The sequence below is a fragment of the Haemaphysalis longicornis genome, unplaced genomic scaffold (assembly GCF_048455015.1).
Source record: "Haemaphysalis longicornis isolate Haplotype H1 unplaced genomic scaffold, Haemaphysalis longicornis Haplotype H1 scaffold_1, whole genome shotgun sequence".
In the NCBI taxonomy this organism is placed as follows: Eukaryota; Metazoa; Arthropoda; class Arachnida; order Ixodida; family Ixodidae; genus Haemaphysalis; species Haemaphysalis longicornis.
In genome coordinates, this window is record NW_027526203.1 from 311,422,761 (window position 1) to 311,442,951 (window position 20,191).

Below are 20,191 nucleotides of genomic sequence, written 5' to 3' on the forward strand. Positions count from 1 at the left end.
CTTCGGCGTTCTTTACTGCTGGATTTCCTTTCTGTGCACATACATACATACATACATACATACATACATACATACATACATACATACATACATACATACATACATACATACATACATACATACATACATACATACATACATACATACATACATACATACATACATACATACATACATACATACATACATACATACATACATACATACATACATACATACATACATACATACATACATACATACATACATACATACATACATACATACATACATACATACATACATACATACATACATCATACATACATACATACATACATACATACATACATACATACATACATATTGCGACGTGTAAATTGTCATGCCGCAATTCGTGACTTGGTAGCCGTTCCTTCCTATACTGCGCGAAATTCGCCTTCAGTGTATGACGCGTCGAAAATCGCCGGGAGGAAACTGTGGTGGGGCAACCACACCTGCGTAACTTTGTTGGCTATAAAAGGATTGGTGTTAAATATAATAGTGTAAGGTTATTTTATCAATGCAAACTTTTTTTCGTGCAGCTTTGGCATGCTACGGGGTGAACGCTGAGCTACGTGTGCGTACCCATGACCTGTGCGATAAACTGTACCCCGGTAACATGAATGTGCCCGTCACAGCTAAAATCCAATTACAGAACCGGTTGCCTTCGTGATATAGTGGCACCGGTCTACCTGCGTCAGAGAGCCCAGCATGTCGATCGAACCGATGCACTTAAACCAAGTACACGCGTACGGATCGCACGCTTCTCAAAACGTGCGGAATAATCAGAAAGGCATGCACCGCAGCGTTCGACTTTGTGTGCCCTTGTGAAGGAGAGCAGTTTTGCAGACCTGCAAGTCGTTCCCGGTAAGCAAAAAAATGGAGTGGCTGGCAGGAGACAAGACCCTTCCACTATGCCTCTGGGTGAGGATGGGCTGACAAGGGCGGTCGATAAGACAGTGCTGCGGGGGTGCGGTGTTGCAAGTAGCACCACAGGGCTAGCTCCAGAGGAAGCCACACAGAGACTGTATACCTCAGTCCGAACGACCTGAAGGTCAGCAGCGGCAGAATGGGACCCATCCAACTGGCGCTGATCGCTGCATTGGGGCTGCTCGGCCCTGTCTCTTGCCAGTACAGGTAGCGTAAGTCGTCTGTCCTCCCGGGAGGTACCACTTAGCGCGCAATGGATGTCAGATGAACTATAAGTTACAGCAAATTATATAGGGTACAATTTTGTGGGTGGAGCATATCAGAAATACCCTATTAGGCAAACTATGGAGAATTTTTTACCTCTTCACACAATTTGTGTACACGCGGGCGCACTAGCAAACTCGGGGCGCTTTATTCGCGAAAAAAAAGACGTTGCACATTTGAACCTGCCGCCAAGATGCATCAGTGACTATAATTAGCTACGCGTGAAGCTCCTGGTCCGAAGCTGCAGGCCACGGCGACAGTATATCTGGTTGAAGCGAAGTACAAAAGCGCCCACATCTACAACATTTTATTAGCGGTGCGCGAATATCCTATCTCTAGAATGTGAACGATATATCTTTGTCACTGATTTGTCATTGTCATCATAGGGATCGCTCGAGGTCTCCTGAAACAAGTCAATTTCCTATTTTGCCTGTGCCTTTCAGGCTTCTACCGGCATTCAGTTTAAACCATGCCTTAGTGCCACGCTATAATTCTTGTTATCTTAATTTGAGGTCTGGTACTAGGTAAAATTAAATTGTGATCGGGTATTTGGGCGATCTAGAGAATTTCTGGACTGCATCGGGGGGCGCAGTCCAGAACTGTGTGTGCACTGTCATTATTATAAGTGCTTCTGAGACTCTGCCAACACTTTCGTTTATAAAAGTTTTGGTGCAAAGCAAAAATGTGACCATAAATGTGCGCGAACATGGCAATAATAGGTGCGTATGTTGTAAATGGTGTTGTATAGATAAAGAAGATCCTGCAGGCGGATACAAAATGGCAACTGAAATGTACTTCATGAAAGGAAATATTTAATTTTGAGTGCCGTTTCTGCCCGCAATTTTTTGAAGTACGTCTGTCCGGATACAAGCCTGGTTAGAAAGATTCGAATAACCTGCACGCTACCGTGCACGTAGAATGTCTTGGAGCGAAAGTACAGGCCTTTGATAAGTTCCCAGCTCCAAGTAACGAACGCAGACATAAGGGGGTCATGAGTCTGGCGCCGCGAGGGCAGGGCGCTGCTATAGTAGCTGCGCGGTCAACAGATGTCACGCCGCGCTAATTTCTGGCCGCGCCGCGGCTGCAAAACTTCAAGTAGGCCTATAGTGCAATAGAGAGCTCACGTTTTGTCGATGTTGTCATGTCTCTCAGGATACCGCTGATGCTGGTCGCGACGAACCGGTCGTCACCTACAGGCAGAGCTAATACGCCTATTCACGAACAACTCAATAACCACATCAACGTAAGTATGAGGGAACTGACACTACTCTCCCAAAAAGAAACAGGAAGCTTTTCTGCCACGTCTTCTAAGGCAACAGGAAGCTTCAGTTTGTGCTGCGCGCGTTCACGTTGCAAAATTTTTTGCGGCTGACTGCGCGGCTTCATTGAGGTGATTTATACTTTTTGTTCTGAAAAGCCAGCGCTCCCTTGGCAACGTCTTGTACTTCATGCGAAGCGACTCGCTAGTTTGGTCGGGCAAGTAACCACATGATTAATAGGTGCCAGCCTAACACGGCCGGTTCTGCGAAAATCTGGCAACGTCGGCGGGACCACGGTGGTACCAAAAATCCCATTGGCTCAAATGTCAACTTACCCATAAACAGTTATCATTCCATTGGCTGACAATGTGGGTATGAGCCTTCGAGGCCGCCGCCGCTGCGTGAGCACAACGACTGAAAACGGGGCCTTGTGCGCAGCGTCGACAGCATGCAGGCCCGGCGAATCACGCGATGCGCTTCGGGAGTGCGGGGGTGGGAGGGATCGCCGGGGATGTGTCTCCGGTAAAAAGGTTAACTTGCGCATCCTCCGCGAAGAAACAGCTGGATGAAATGAAAGTAGTAAAGCTTTGCTATCACAGTTGCATTTTCCAGCCTCCGAATTCCATATAGGGTCGATTTCTCGCAGAAACCAAGTCAAGAGCGGCGGGCCGGGGAGTCGGTTGTACCTTAATTACCGGCAGGCCTCCGGGCCCGGCACGACCGATGCACACGAATGCGGATGGCACATACGCTGGATGCTCAACTCGGTAACCGCCGGCGGCAGGAAGTCGCAGTTAGCGATTGGGGTGTAATTTTACTATTAAAATGTTAAATTTCTGTGAGCCGCATAAGTCCGCCAATTTTTAAAATCGAGACATTCGCGGAGATTTAGTGCGGGCGAAAATAATCGGTGTTACAGTATGTGGGTGAAAGGTAAAGTTTCCATCAAATGCCAAGCATAGAAGCACATGTAAACGCGTTAACGACTGGTGTACTTTTGGTGTATACAATGAATCAGAGACATGCAGTCCCGACGCAGTCTTGTCAGCACAAACTTGCAAAGCCAGGGGCTGTAATGGTTACGCAGAGAGAGAGAGAGAGAGAGCGCAGAGGGAGGATGTGAGTGGTTCGCTGTTATCGTAACACGGAGTGTGAAAGCGGCCCAGCGCACCGCGAAGGAATTGATGCTGGTACGTTGCCACGTGAATGCCAGAGAATCATTAGCTCAGAGTACCCGAAACGCTACGACATATGTCAGGCCGGTGTGACCAATCCCAACTACTAAAGGCTAAAGGCCCAGGAATAGATGGTATACACGGGGCGCATATCAAGTTTGCCTGTAATCTTATTTCCGCTACGCTTAGTCACATTTTTTTTCTAGTTTTTCAGACCGGTGTGTTTCCAAATCAATTAAAATTGGCAAAAGTAGTCCCCGTATTCAAAAAAGGTGATCATCGCTCTATTGAAAACTACAGACCCATCTCCATCCTCTCGTTTCTAGATAAAGTGTTAGAAAAACTAATCGAACTAAGACTCTCCCGGTATTTAACAAAATTTGAAATACTTACTAGCTGTCAGTTCGGATTTCGCAGTGGCCTGTCCACTGACAACGCGATAGCTTGTTTCACCGACAAAATTAAGTCATTTATTGATTGTGGTAAATATGCTGGCTCCGTTTTCATTGATTTATCTAAAGCCTTTGACACGATTAACCATAGCATTCTTTTAAAGAAACTAGAGCTTTATGGCATTGTCGGACCTGCCCTAACTCTTTTAAAAAGTTTTCTTTCAAACAGGCGTCAGGTAGTCTGCGTTAACGGCCAGACGTCACACCCGGCTAATATTAACAAAGGTGTACCCCAAGGGTCAATCTTGGGGCCTCTTCTATTTTTGACGTACATTAATGACTTGCCTCAGTGCTTAACAACTTCACAATGTATCTTATATGCCGACGACACAACTATCTTCTCCAGTGATAACGATGTTAGTAATTTAGTGTCTAAATTGCAAGCTGACTTGTTTTCACTACAGCGCTGGTGTTTATCAAATAATCTATCCATTAACGTTAGTAAAACTTGCTTTATGCTTTATTGCTCCCCTAACAAGACACTTCCTACTTTTTCAAGTCTCTATCTAAATTCTAAAAAAATTGCCTTTTGCAGCCGTACTAACTTTCTTGGCGTTGTCATTGATTCGAACTTTAAATTTGATGAGCATGTAATTTCAATTGTTAAAAAGGCGTCTTTCGGTATAAGGGCATTGATTCGGGCGCGTCCGTATTTTAACACTCAAATCCTTCTGGGCTTATACTTTGCTTTCGTTCACTGTCATTTAACCTACTGTATAACATCCTGGGGTAGCTCTTACGCCACCCATTTGTCACCCCTCGCTACATTACAGAAATAAGCTATTCGCGTCATCAACTCTGCACCCCGTCGATCTTCTTCCTTTCCACTATTTCAACAACTTCGGGTTTTGCCTCTAACTCAAATTTATCGGTACAGCCTCGGTATCTTATTTTTCAAAATTCTTAATCGCAAACTCGTATTAGAGGTTTTCCCGGTTCGCATGATTACTAATACGAATAACACGCGTTTTTCGAGTCAAAACAATTTCTTGCTTCCGAAGATTCGAACTAATTATGGTAAGCATACAATACAGTTTTCAGCGATATCTTTTTGGAATTCTTTACCCAGCTATATTAAAACAAATTCTTTCTATAAGTTCAAAACTGTACTTAGGAACTACCTGCTTGACATTTAAATTTCTTGTGGTATATTAATGTTCCATTTTTTACTGTATCTCGTTGTTTATATTTTGCTTGAAATCTACTACTTGTTATAACTGTATCTAAATTTCTATTTAGTTTTATATTTTGTCTCTGAAAACATAGTTATGTATTGTTCAATAGTTCTGTATAGTTTTATAGTTTGGCTTTGTATATGTAGTTCTTTATGGTTCAATATTTCTGTATACCTTTTTATTTTTTTTTTAACGTCGCTCGTAATATTTTGTGTATCGTCATCGGAGGTCCCGCGTACGGCTTCGGTCTTGGGACCTCCGTCTGTATTACAACCCATATGTAAATATGTATACATCCCTGAATAAAATTGAATTGAATTGAATTGAAAACCTGCACATTTCCACTACCGTGCTTTGGGATAGAGCTGTGGCGAGCACCGGCCGGGACGACCAGTTTCAGCTGGCCCGAAGGGCTGCCGATGCCTCCCGGGCTCAAGGCTTCTTGAATTCTTGAACTGAGGACGCCTCCCTAAAGCTTCAGACAAAGGCCATCTCTTGTAATTCAATAAACGTTTACTTTCCCTCTCTCTCGGGGGAGGAGTGTACAGGAATTCATCCGTTCAATAGGGCATTCCAAGAGCGGTTACTTACATCCCATTCCAATTTTTAACGCAAGAGCATTAATGACTCATTCTGCGAAAGAGGCGGAGTCTGCGTTGGCGACCAACATTTCTATTGGCGACGGCGTCAGAAGCTGAGAGACGACTGAGAGGCTATGTGCCAAGCGTACCATATCGTCGTTGTAAGTACGTAATGGACGATGACGTCTAGCCATTGTTGTGATATCTTGACTGCGGTAGACGGACCCAGGCTTTTGTCGTCTTCCTTGCTTCTAGGTGGGTCATGTGCTTGGGCAATGGGCGAAACAAGCATGTGGTTGCTTGATTGATTGTAGGGTTTAACGCGCCGACGCAACGCAGGCGATGAGGCGCGCCGTAGTGGAGGGCTCCGGATTAATTTTGACCACCTGGAGATCTTTAACGTGCGCCGAAATCTCGTACACACGGGCGTTTTTGCTTTTCGCCTCCATCAGAAAAGCGGCCGCCGCGGCCGGGAATAGAACCCGCGACCTCGTGCTCAGCAGCGCAACGCCTTAGCCACTGAGCCACCGCGGCGGGTAAGCATGTGGTTGCAAATGTCCGAGCAAATGCAAACGGGACCTTCGCAGGCGGTTAGTTCTGCGGTTCTCATGGTTCTGACGTTAAAAGTATATGCTCGAATCGTAAGTTAGCTTTGGGGCAGGAGATTTTAAGCGTAGTGAGCAATGACGCAAAATAAATACTGAAAACGTAATTTTCTTCGGCGGCGCTATTACGTAGGAGCTTGTGAGAAGAAGAGTAAACATTTTTGCTTTCAGTCACTCTGAAAATTGTTTCATTGAAAGACACGCGGAGTGATCTAACATGCTTGCAAAGTCATGTCTTTTGGGATGAAGTACAGCATCTGTCGCTGGCTTAGCACTATACTGGGGGCAACATTCCGGTTTTGGAAAGGCGTGGTTCACTCCCCCCGCCGTCCACGCTTTTTTTAGTAGCACATTCTAGGTTCAAGTGGTCCCGTCGTCATAAAATAAGGGCTAGATATATTCTTGTCAAGGTAAGGAACGGCTAGGGCGCTGCGCTTCTGTACACATGAGGTCACAAGTTAGATTCCGAAATGGGCGTACTGTATTTCTCTTAATCTCTTAAAGAAATACCCAAAAATGCCCGGTTGTACGCCTTTCTAGGGCATGTAAGACATTTCCAAATCATCCAAATTGTTCCGTAACCCTTAGCTACAGGACGCTTTATAGCTTAGGCGCAGCTTCTTTTTATTTTTGTTAACAGTCACCAAAAAACCTGCAGCAGCGGCAAGCACTCTTCAAGCTGGTTCTCGTAGCCTTATGATGTTCAGTCGGCGTCACCTGCACTGTTTCATAAGTGTGTTCGGCCCTGCAGATGGACTACATTGGCGAAGTCGAGTTGGGCACCCCAAAGCAGACCTTTCGGATCATTTTTGACACTGGCTCAGCCGACTTCTGGGTGCCTTCCGTTCGCTGTGATAACGGCTGCCGTGAGTATACAATTTGAAAGCAGCGCTGACTTTGTTAGTAACTTCAGTTTCTTCTAACTATGCCGAAGTTTTGGGTCTCTTAAGTGTCAGAGAGGAGGCAATGGCTCGTTTACCATGCGACGAAATGTATCGTAATGTGTATCAACGTTTAACGTGAATGGTGGAAGTGCTGGACTGTCCATGCCTCAAAGGAACGCATCCTGATCGGTGCACCGTACCAAGGAGGAACGAGCGAAATAAGAGCTGATGCTAGTGAGGCCATGGGCGAAACCGCCACAGGAGAAGCGCTAAAATGGGACACCATTTTAATATAATAAATAGTAGAAAACTATGGCTACTTTTCCTGACAAAAAGAAAACGTGCTCACGAACAAAAAAAAAGGGGGGTCGCCATCCCGCCCTGCGAAAGTGAATGTCCAGCGAAGCTGTTGTAAACCACTACAAATGCTGATGGGGAAGGGTATATGCAATGTTTCTCATCGTCTCGGCGGGCTTGTCGCTTGCACTCGGCTTCTTTGGTGCCAAAAGCTGGGTCCTGCCTAGCCTGACGCATGCGCTCGACGTTTTGGGCAAGAACTGCTCCATTTAGTGACACTAGTCCTACCTAGCCTCGAAACATAATCTGCAGACATAATCTTTACCAGGAACACATGGTCGGGGGTCTCATTGGTCACTAGGCGCCTTATCATCCATAGTGCGGTTCCAATGCTTGTTTTGGGGGTTTTTTTAGCGAATACTAAGCTCTATGCTATATGCCTGATTAGTCTGACGCATGCCTTCGGCGTCTTAGGCGAGAACTGCTGAGTCCTGCCGGGATTCCTTGTTTATGACACGAAATTTTCCGACCAAATAGAGGCTAACAGCTTCGCTGTAAAAGAAAGGTGGAAGTGAGGAGGGCACACTTTGGAATACAGTGAATTTAGGGCAGAAATCGAAAGCTTGCATCAACTGTGCACTTTGGGGCAATCGGTATAGGTCAAAAGTAGCTCTTGCTACACGCTGCTAGAAAGAATCTCTGGCTTAATTCTTTGTTTCTGCCGTTTTTCGAAGCGCTTAGTTGCGAACAAATTTCCTGGAATCACGACCGAATGAGGCCGAAAGCACCTTGTTTTCGCAGGTGTGTGTTAGCTGCGCCATCGTGGTATGAAATAACGTGTATCGCTACGCCGCTCATAAGCGAGGCCCTCCAGAGACAGCCCTTGCGCTCATGCAGAGGAACGCAGGAAGTACGACAGCTCAAGGTCCAGCACGCATGTGTCGGAGGGCAAGCAGGTGGTGATCAAGTATGGCAGCGGTGAAGTGCGCGGCGTGGTCGGCTCCGACCGTCTGTGGTTGGGCCGAGACCGCTCCGTGCTATCGCAGCCTTTCGCCGAGATCACGCACGCATCGCCGGGCATCTTCAGGGGTGACCCGTTCGATGGCGTGATTCCACGAGACGTGCCCTTCGATGGCATCCTGGGCCTCGGCTACCCCAAGCTGTCAACCCTCCAGGTTCGGCCTGTGTTCGACACCCTCGTCGAGGAGAAGCTGGTGCCGAGACCCGTGTTCGCCTTCTACCTGGGCAGCGACACCAGCGCTCGGCCAGCGGGTGAGCTGGTGTTGGGTGGCGTCAATCACGAACACATCAAGGGCACCATCCATTACGTTTCGGTCACCAAGAAACGCCACTGGGAGTTCACCATGGACAGGTAAGGCGTCGCTGGAGAAGCTGCCTTCGTAGATTCTTTTGTCGAAACTGAAGCCGTGCTTTGAAGACGAATCCGGCGATATTCTGACGATTAAATTTCCTACAAAAGTTTTACGATATACTATTTATCCTACCCTTGTTTACCCCAACGAGTAATACATATGCCATTTTTTGTACTCGTACAGCCCCCACAAAACCGCAGCGCCATTCAGGCGGGTGATTTCTACTGGCCGCCTTGTTGTTCCACTGCTGCGTCATGCTGTTACATCACGGCGTGATATCGCCTCAGTTCTGCGCAAGCTGCTGTTCGCTTAGAGTCATTCAATCTGTGCGATCCTCTATGTCTAATGGTAGATTGGTCGTGATGACGTCCTCTTCTGTTGCGACAATCTCTTCGTCACAACGTCGATATATGAGTGGCATTTAATCTTCGCGTTTTGCGGTGGTGTCGGCTGGCGGTGGTTTTAGCTACAGCGAGCGCCTGATTCTTTGCTCAAATTGTGGCATTTTTCTGTTCCTCTGCATCACCTTCAGAGGCGTATTTCCGTTGGCGACAACATTTCGCAGCTACCGCAGAGGTAGGCGCTTCAGAGTTCATTTCAGTACAGACAGCACAGACATACCGATATTGCGTTCGGCGGTGCGATAGTCCCCTAATCGCAAAAGGGTGTACTGACTCGCTTTTTGGTTCATTTTAGCTTCAAGAAACAGCGCAGAAGACGGGACTAAGCAAATAACACACAACACAGGCGCTGCCGAACTGAACGAGTTTTGATGCGACAGAAAAATATGAATGTAAAAGCAAAGAAAAAAACGAAGAAGCGAAATAAAATTTTATATAAAATGTGTTACCGCAAGATCTGTTGGGACGGCGACATCTTCACGCGCGCGTGGCGATTTATCGAAAACTAGGCATGTCAGATACACATTCTTCTTCCTTATCGAGAAGTAAAACGGACGGTTCACTAATACGCATGCTCACTTCCCTGTTGACTTCAAAAGCTTGGAAAATCTTCCTCTCCCTTCGTCCACGGTAATCGTGAGGGCGGCCCATTCATTGTAGTGGGGGGTGCGGCCGCAGGAGGCGCAGTGCGCTGACAGCGAGCCGCCTGTCGTCGACCTGACCTTAATTGATCGCGTTTTCCCTCAGGCGTTCATTCAGGCAGCGGCCTCTTTGTCCTATGTACGAGCGTTTACACGACAACGGAATCACGACTTGTCCACACATGTCTACGTAGCGTGTCGTGTTTTTTGACGCACGCACGTGGTTTGGGATTTTCTGTATTTACACGCCTGCGCAGGTGGCCAAGACTCTTGGGAGCAGAAAACACAAGCCGTACGCTCACCTTGCCAACAATCTTCTTGAGCTTGTGGCCCACTCCGTGGACATACAGGATGACGGCTGTCTTCTGTCTTTTCTGTTGGGGCCGCTTCTCCGGAGCGAGCCTCCGAACGGGCAGTAACAAGTCGCTCAAGACAAGGAGCAAGGCCCGATCCAATGTATATACATCCCCTTGTTACATTGGCGAAGGCGTCCCCGCACCGAGCTCCGTCGCCTCCGTCATGTAGTGGTAGCGTGGTAGACTCCGATGAACCGCTCGGCGAGCAGATGAGCTGCCTCAGGGTTGACGACGAAGACCCAGAGCAAGACTTAACGGCTTTACTGCATGGCGAGAGATGAACAGTGAAGATACAGGAACAGCATGGAGCCGACGGGCAGAGTGGTGCTCTTAGTTGAGCCCCCGATGTCGAGTGATACGAGCCACTGAGAGGGAGGACTTTATACACAGTAGCGGCAACGGTTCCGCTGCTTCCAGGCCCCAACAAAGTATAGATGCACAAGAACACCCTTTCCCTGTCCCGTGAATGACGGCGCAAGTTGAGTCTGAGAGAAGGACGCCGCCTACCTCCGCTTGCAGAGGCACGGCTCAACACGTCCCCGCTAGGACCAGTTTGTTCCGGATTTGGCAACTGCCGCCGGCATGAACTTTCCCAACAAGTGTCCGTGCGGCGGACACGCCCTTGCGTGTTGTAACTTGTTTGAGGAGGGCGGCTTTACCGCCAAGCACAGGGAGCTTTCCCGCAATACACCATACCTGCAGCACGCGTGCACAGGGTAGCGGCAAGCTGAATCGTAACACCCTCCTTCTGGGTGCACAAGCCTCCGGCGTGTTCAATAAAAGTCGAGCGAAGGTAATTCCGGAGAAACGCAACAAACGCGGACACGCTGGTGCCGCATAAATTCTGGGAGCTAATTTCTCCGTGTTCATCTATGCAATCAACCACAGCTTCGATTATGGCATCCTGAGGTAATGAGTAGTATTGGTCTTTGACGCCCACCGATACCTTGCCAAGGGTGCTCAGGAACGGGTCTACTTCACTCGGGCTCCCGAGAAGAAACGAGTCATCTATGGTCAAGAACAACAGTGACCACTGGAGGTTAAAGCCTAGGGAGTGCTGCCAAGTGGCTCTTTCACTAACAATGACCCTGAACAGGCATCGCTCCTTACTTGTCTTGGCAGAGAAGACGGATAAACTCAGGGCATTCGCTTTGAAGGCTGCGGAGAAGTTCCCTAAGTCGGAAAGAGAAGACATCCCGTATGTCTATGGAGTGAGCCACGCGCTCAAGATTGTTGGCAAGGTGGGCGTATAGTTTGTGTTTTCGGCTCTCGAGAATATTAGCCACCTGTGAAGGCGTGTAAATACAGAAAATCCCAAACCACGCGCGTGTGTAAAAAAACACGAGACACGCTACGTAGACATGTCTGATTCCGTTGTCGTGCGAACGCTTGTACATAGGAAAGAGAGGCCGCTGCCTGAATGAACGCCTGAGGGAGCACGCGATCAAGGTCAGGTAGAGTTCCTGTATATCGCTTAGGGGAGCTATATACAGGAACTCTAAGGCCAGGTGTCGACGACAGGCGGCTCGTTGTCAGCGCACTGCGCCTCCTGCGGCCGCACCCCCCGCTACAATGAATGTGCCGCCCTCACGATTACCGTGGCCGAAGGGACAGGAAGATTTTCCAAGCTTTTGAAATCAACAGGGAAGGGGGCATGCGTTTAAGTAAACCGTCCGTTTCACTTCTCGATTAGAAAGGAGAATGTGTATCTGACATGCCTAGTTTTCGATAAATCGCCACGCGCGGGTGAAGATGTCGCCGTCCTAACAAATCTTGCGGTAACACATTTTAAGTAAAATTTTATTTCGCTTTTTCTTCGTTTTTTTTTTCGCTTTATCTTGTATATTTGCCTGCCGCATTTAAACGCGCTCAGTTGTTCTCAGCGCCTATGTTGTGTGTTTCTTAGTCCCGTCTACCGCGCTGTTTTTGAAGTCCTCTGATCACCATCGTCATGAAGCTTTTCCCATTGCGTCGTTTTCTTCTCTGTCATTATTACTGAGAGGTTGGCCAATCGCGCCTTTAGCAACACATGTGCGCTCTTAGGGTACAGGTGTTAGTACAAGTGCTCTGCTCATTTTGTAATTAGCATGCTCAAATTGCTCATGTAGGCCTCCAGTGGTGCAACTGTGTCCCCTCATTACCACCGTGACAGTCCTCCCTTTGCGTCGTTTTCGTTTTCTCCTTGGTTTTCTTCTTCTCCTTTAAAGGGACCACGCAGACAAAATAAAAGTCCATTTTACTCGAAAGATTTCGTTTTATAACGCCCCCAGCGCTTGTCAGACAGCAAACGATGGTTTATTAACTGAAAAATTAATCAATTTAAGTTAAAAGTTTCATACTCCCGCCAAATCGTATGTTTCGTGACGTCTGTGACGACAAAACAAGAACAGGTCTTTAAGCGAACGCTAGTGCGTTGTTTAGTCTGCAGGGGACTGCGGAGCCTTGTTTGCCGTCGGCCCTCCTAGGTGGCGCCACCATATTGCACCGGGCCGCTGTCCGCCTTTGCTTTGTTCTTGACCGTATCTGCAACTAGCTTGTTTTAAATGCAGAGCATTTCTTAGCCTCGCCTCTTCCTGCGTCGGACGGCGTCCACAGCTCCGCGTCCGCAGCAGGTGCGCGCATGCGTCGTAGTCAGCCCGTTCGCTCGTCACCGCCGGAACGCTCCGTCGCGGTCTCGGCTACGGCCGGGCTGGAGGAGCGGCGGGCGCGCCCTTTCATATGAAAGTGCGTGCTCGCCGCTCCTCCAGTCCGGCCGTGTCTCGGCGTAACAGGTGCGTGATAGCAGCGCGGTGGGGCGTAGAAGAGCGCGCGCTGCTTGCGCATGCGCGCTCTCCCCCCCTGTACCGCTCTTCCTCTACTGCGCGCGCTGCAAATATAAAGCCGCTAGCGGTCGCTCGTGCTTCAGTCACTGCGTTGCTCCTTCCTTCCTTGGTTGACGCTCGCTCCCACGTTTACTCGTGTCTGCTACTCCAGCATCACGGAAGAAGCGATGGAAGCAACACTGCCTTCAACCAGTACTGAGGCCCCAATGCTCTGCATTTACTCGTGTTCCCCTCGCGGGAAGGCGCGGGAATTTTTTTGTTAAGGTAGGTAGTAATCAAGTACAGTTGCAAATTGGGCGAGCTGGTCGCTGTTCATATCTAATCACAGCGCGACAGACTGTACAGACAGGAGATCAGACAGAACAGGAGTATACAGCGCTCGTCCTGTGGTTATTCTCCTGTCTGTCTTGTCTGTCGGGCTGTGATTAGATACTTAGTAATTGTTTCGTGAAACATGCAGTATGCTCAACAAACAGGGTCGTGTAAGAAAATATCGCTTACACCAATCGGCCAGTGTCGTGTGAGACAACCCCAAAGCACCGAACTGCTGTGCAGCTATATATAACAATCATAGTGCACGCAGTACCAACAGCAGTACGCACTGGTACTTCTGTGGGTAACTTCCATTGTTTACCCCACCATTCTTACTGCTGTAAAATGAATATTCATTACATTTTAGCGAAAAGCTTATTCTGCAAGCTTATAAGCCCTGCCTAACGTGCGTTTGATTTTGCCGGCCTCAGCCAATCGCACACTGTGCATATTACGTTATATGTTATAGTGCGAGAAATGAGCTAGTTAGTCGCATGACCATTCCCTTTTTTCCTAATTATTTAGCTTATTTGAGCGAAGTTTACATTGAAAGTGGTGTCAGTATGATTATAACGAGGCAATCTTTCGAATTAACCATACTTGTGTTTTGTCCGCATGCACCCCTATAAGGTATTGAATCGTACCCATGGAGAGGGATCTTTTCCTCCAGCTCTTCCGTTTCCTTCTTCTTCTACTTTTAATCCCGCCATACATATTCACTATTAGCGTAAACGTGCTTTGCTACTTCTCTATTTATAATGATCAAATTACTCCTGCGGGCAGTTACGTGGCAGGGACGGCAGAAGTCTGTCGGCTTTCGACAAGATTTGCAGCGAAGCGAGCTGATACGCGGCCAATTTTTTTTTTTTTTCATGTTTTGCCTATTTTCCTAAGGGTTCAAGCTGGAACTGACAAACGCTTCTGTGTCGGCGGCTGCTGGACAGTCGTTGACTCTGGGTCTTCGTTCATTGAAGGGCCCGGGGAAGAAATCGACCGAATCAACATCCTCATCGGCGCTCGGAAGACTGAACACGGAAGAGTACGTTACTGCTTTGTTGAACGTATGATCGCAATGGCTTCGCATACATGGTGAACCTTGAAACAAACAGACGACATATATTTCCCTATTTAACTACCCAATCTATTTACAGCTTTACGAGTGCGTCCCATTTCGCCCCCCTCTATAACTGGGATGGTATACACACACGGAAGCTGCACACTAACGAACGCTATAATATACCATTGGTTAATTAAAGGGCCTTGACAGCTTGAGCGTTGACAACGGTTCGCTGGCACAGGAAAGTCACGTATCACAGCAGTCGGTGCTACGGCATCCGCTTATAGCACTTGGTCCCTCGCTGAAATAATAATTGGGGGAAAGCAAAGGGTAATGTCTTCACAAGCTACGAATTATTGAATCATTACGTGCCATGGGGTTCTGGCATGCAAAATCAATGGGCATCCTTTTGTTTAAAGGAGTACTGACACCAAATTTTGACGCCTAAAAATGATATAATTGGCTTCATTAGTTTGCACAGATGCCTCACAGAAATTTTTGCAGCGATACGAGGCCGGAATCACATCTAAAATCGATTTTGATTGTCCCGGCCGCGAGCTTCCACAAATCGCCAGCACTAGCGAAATCGCTTTCGGCGTGACGAAACATCGGCCGGCGTGTCTGGCCGGTTCAGGGTGACGTCATATAGTCGTTTTCGGAAGCGGAAACGATATCCTGCGCTGCTGTTGTCGGTGGTATTCGTTTGGGCAGGAGACGTACGGGTGTAGCTGTGTGAGCAATGCTTGTAAACTTTGCGCACTTTGCGTGTTCGACGTCTTTGCTCGGCGCGTGGTGTTCCCTTGCACTGGTGCCAAAAACCGCGCGGTGCCGGCACCGCGCGGTGCGCGATGTCGACGCGCACCACGGCGACGCGGCGGTGCGCGTCGCCGAGCTCGCCCAAGTTGTGCTATGGCAAGCTCGCGGAATGCGAAGTACTGCTCGCGGAAGCCTGTCCGATCAAATCGACGACGACGCCAAGATGCATTATTTTCCACGCGACGACATGCAGCGCTAAACGTGGACTGAGTTCGTGCGCGGCGGCGGCCGCAAGAACTGTCGCCCAAGCCAGCGGGCTCGGCGTTGCTCGAGCAGCTTGGGTGTTGGGAACTACTTCAGGCTTATATTTGATCACCGGTATCTGTACAACTGCGAATGACCATCCCTTACACAACTTTTCACCACACTATCATCCCCTTTTTCGTGTACTGAGCTTTATTTTGGCGATAATTGCCGTTTCAGCGATCGGTGACCAAGACATCTGACGTGGCCTGTTCTGATTCTAGCGCTCAGGTGGCGCCATCTTTCGGCCACTCGCCGCACCGCGGTGCCGGCAGTGCTGGGTCGGAGCGCCGAACCTCCGCTTCCGGTCAGCGTAGGCTTACCATCACGGCAAATATCTGAACGCCGCTTTTAAATTCAGCGCTGATAACAATCCCTAGCACAACTTTTCACCATACTAACATCTACTTTCTCGCATGTGAAACTTCTTTTTCGCGATCAGATTGATTATAAGAGTGGCGACAAGCTGTTGCTATCACGGTCTGCGCCGGTTCGAGCCGCAGTGATATTAAAAAACGGACGACGGCGAAAACATCGCCGGCCTAATCGCCTGGTCAAATGAAGTTGCTCTGTCTGTCGGGTGGCAGCGACTCATCCGAGTCTGACGATTCAGACGACATGTCCACTGCTCGGGCGAGTGCGGAGCATGTGCAATCGTAGCAGATGATGCGGCAAACGTCCCTGATGTCACGGGTGAGACCGTGACGTCAGACTGGCCCGCTTGCAGGCAGTATTTCTTTCTCTATGGGCTGGCCTTCGAACGGCCATTTTCCGGCGCGACGACCGAATTTGAAACTGGTTGCAATAAACGTGCTATAATTCTGTGATGGCGGCTGACGGCTTTCGGTTCGATTTTCGTAATTACTGGGTCAAAAATAGGTATTTTTTACAGCATAAAAACTGAAAGCGAGAAATTTAGTGTCAGTAGAGCTCCTTTAAGGAACAGCCCGGGGCGTTTCATTTCGTCACTGTTCCTCACACGTCCCCGCAGACCACCCCGTGTGTGTGGTCCCCCTCTCTTAATCCTTGTCTTTGTCAGCACCCTTTTTACATTGTGGGCGATGAGTTTGATAAGCACTCCAGAGGTTCTGGCGTCCTGGAAAAGCGTGCAAGTGTCGGGTAAGGTTACGACTTGTGCAAGCGACAGTTGTTCTTGTGAGGGTGTGTTCCGTCGCTAGTGTTCAAGGGCGTCTTCCGTTGTCCGGCAGAGGAAACGACGCAGTTTCTGTAGAGGGCTCAACTGAGTTCCGATTATTTGTTTACCGTTTCACAGTACCTTGTGAACTGCCAGGATACCAGCAAGATGCCGAAGGTAATATTCACCATTGGTGGCCAGCAGTACAAGCTCAAGCCAGCCGACTACATACTGAAGGCAAGTGTACTGGGGGTGGCCCGGCGTCATTTCCTTGGAGCAGACCTGTGGTGGGGCACAAATTGACTCAGCCATCTTGCCTTATGCAATCAAAGCGCCTATCGGTCTTCTCCTCCGCAGCGATAAAAGTATAGGCCGATGGTGAGGTCTGGAACGGCTTCACGCGAAAAATACATTTTTCCCAAATCCAATCATATGTTGGGGCCGTCGTCACTGGCCTACTTTTCTCTCTGATCGCTGCGACAGGTCGAGGTACACTGAGGGGAAAACAGACCCAGGGACACTGTTTAGTTTATTCTTAGCGCATTCCCAAACATATATGAGTCTGCTTTTGCCAGTGGACTGAAGTCAGTGAACATAAGAGGTTAGCATTGCGCCGATAACAGTTCTGGCTATCTCAGGCGTATTAGGGCGGTTTAAAACGCAGCAGCACATAGTTTATATTTGATGGAAGTGATGAAACTTTCATGGGAGAAAGTACAAGGACCGAAAGCGAGTTTTACATCGTCCAGCCATTCCTTTGACGTCACGCCGGGGTTATCTGGTGACCACACTGTGTCACTTCACACAAGCACACAAGGATCGTTCGACGGATGCGGGAAAGAAACAAGATTTTTGAGGGGGCGAGTTTCTGAGTCATCTGACGTGGCACGTACACCAAGCAGTACTATTTCGCTTGGACATTTCGTGTCCACCTAACCTAAGGAAGAGATGCATTTGTTGACAACGTACTAAAAGGTTTTCAGAATGTGAAAAAAAAGTTAAAAAGTGTTGCAGGGGACCTTTAAAGGGGGCATTGCAGCGAGGCGTGCTTGGAGGCACTGCGAAAGCTAGTTATCGCGAGTACAGAACCGCACTCTGCATTTGATTGCCGCAATAGATACCTCTTGTATACCTGCTTTGCTTTTACTGCGATATTTTTTCGAGGTGCCATCGAATGTTTTTATTAGTGCAACTGAAAGGAATCCGGCTAATAGCGGCAATGTTGATTATTGGACCCCGCATAAGCAAACAAAGAATGACCGAGTGTGAAAAACGCTACAACGAGAGAAAAAAAAAAGCACTTGTTTCTGAGTTATGTGATGCGCGCACAGCCAGTTTCCTCGGATATTTCGTGGTCACCTCATCTATGAGAACTGGGCGTGCTAATTGAAGATATCCTGAAAGCATTGGAGATGTTGAAAATAAACTGAGAAAGTGTTTCAGGGCCCTGCCTAAACTAAGGGCAAGGCTACCGCGGCCATCACGCCGATAACGCAAATACTTCCGCCATTCAAAAGGGCAATCCGATGGTATTTTGGGGGTTCATTCCATTTCTTACTTCTCAGCTGCCCAGCAGCGCATGCATGTCAGCCTAACCCTTTTATTTTGCTGCCCATTTGGCATATGTACAACGCAGGTAAGGAGCCCGGATGGTGCGCAGAGATGCTACACTGGATTTGGCAACACTGATGATTACGGCACCAAGAAGCCTCTGTGGATACTTGGTCAAGTGTTCATGCGAAAATTCTACACCATCTTCGACCGAGGCACTAACAAAATCGGCTTCGCCGAGGCGCGTTAGTGTGCCGCGCACGTTATCGACGACCAGGACGCAACGGCAAAGTACAGCCCAAAATAAAGCACACTAGTATGATAAAAATAACATGTACAATGATAATCTAAAAAAATAGAGGATGCCAGTAACAGACGACTGCAGTATAGTATGCATAACAATCACCATAATCACCATCATCCTATTTCCATTTATGTCCGCCTCAGGACAAATATGCCTCTTTCATTAGGGTTATTTTGGATAAGACCAAACAAAGGGTGGCTGGACGACCACTTCAATTTGCTTGACATTTTTAGATACAATTTCCTGACTATTCTGATGTCCAGATTCACCAATATTTTCCATGGAAAATTTTTTGTCTAACTGTAAAAAAATAGACGTACATAGCTTGCACTGGTGGTACAAGGCTGGAAAAACCGCGAAGCTGGGGGTCGACCTAGCTTCTTCTGGTTTTGCTAAGTACGTGTTACTAGGTTTTGCTAGGATTTGCTAAGTTCTAGGTGTTAGGCTTTGCGATGTTCTTGTTAAGCTATGATAAGTGTTGAGGTGTGGGGCCAAGTTTAACCGGATTTTACAAGGCTGTTCCGGTCGGTCCCCCACACTGACAACGGAGCTAGGTCGACCCCCAGCTCCGCCGTTTCTCCAGCCTTTCACCACTAGTGCAGGCTGCGTCAATATTTTTATAGCCCAATTAGAAAGACTATCACATTTATAATGGTACAGTAAGGGGTGCGCACATGCCCCTTGTGCTCACACTCGAGCAGGCGCAAAAGCCGGCTTCACTGTATCTATGGGGTACCCTTGACATGAGGCGCAGTCTTTTTTTTTTCTTGGTATTTTTGGCTAACGCCGGACCAAATTTTACAGCACGACCAGGTGGACCCCACCGCTACCTGCCCGTGCGCTTTGCCAACTTTAGCTACGTCTCTCTAAAAAAAATATTCATGAGAGGCAATTCGTAAATTTTATGCTTAATTACGCCTGCTGTACATATATCTGTAAAACAGTTTTGCTGATGACAAGAATATACATTTTTCGCAATAAAATGTCAAATTCGGCTCAGAGCCCAGTTTTTTTCGTACTTTGAGCCTACATATTATAAAAAGTAATCAAGTTACGACCTTCAAATGTTACTCAAGCGTGATCCTTACATTTATAAAGAAACAAAACAAACCAAATTTCATAATTGTTAACATACGGTTAAGATGCAACGGGCACGCAAGTTTGAAGAAAAAAACTGGAAAACGCCAAGTTCAGAAGCAAATATATAAAAAAAAACGCATATTTTCCTGAAATTTCTTAGTCACTTCATATTTAGGCCTTTACATGTACTTGCATTATCATCAAAAATATGTTGCAACATTTTGTTCCTAGAGCGCGTACAGCGCGAGAGAGCAGTCCTATATATCCGCCCGGCTAGCTCTCCACAAAGTACTGTAGTGATAGCGAGTTTCGTCAGGTTTGTATAAATTATATGTTTTGCATAAAAGGCAAATCATCCCTGCACAGTACAATAACTGAGAATGGAACATAAAAGAATGGCATTTTTAATGTCCACGTTGGCACCATATAGCAACCTATCTGCGCCGAATTTAAAGTG

General features: G+C 47.7%; 1 protein-coding gene across 1 annotated transcript; it reads left to right on the forward strand.

Annotated features, from left to right (window-relative positions):
- The first annotated feature begins 971 nt into the window (after nt 1-971).
- Nucleotides 972-18,681, forward strand: LOC144149971 (cathepsin D-like). Its single transcript, XM_077681735.1, has 7 exons — nt 972-1,158; nt 2,368-2,458; nt 7,214-7,328; nt 8,541-9,015; nt 14,443-14,587; nt 16,938-17,036; nt 18,436-18,681. The coding sequence occupies exons 1-7, from the start codon at nt 1,091-1,093 to the stop codon at nt 18,598-18,600; spliced, it is 1,158 nt and encodes a 385-aa protein (XP_077537861.1). The 5' UTR covers nt 972-1,090; the 3' UTR covers nt 18,601-18,681.
- Nucleotides 18,682-20,191: the final 1,510 nt, after the last annotated feature.

What these genes read in the sequence shown, in the direction of transcription:
- LOC144149971 (XM_077681735.1), top strand. Translation starts at nt 1,091, where the DNA reads ATGGGACCCATCCAACTGGCGCTGATCGCTGCATTGGGGCTGCTCGGC. An exon ending in GGAAGACTGAACACGGAAGA is followed by an intron (nt 14,588 to 16,937) that starts GTACGTTACTGC and finishes ACCGTTTCACAG; the next exon opens with TACCTTGTGAACTGCCAGGA. An exon ending in CAGCCGACTACATACTGAAG is followed by an intron (nt 17,037 to 18,435) that starts GCAAGTGTACTG and finishes TGTACAACGCAG; the next exon opens with GTAAGGAGCCCGGATGGTGC.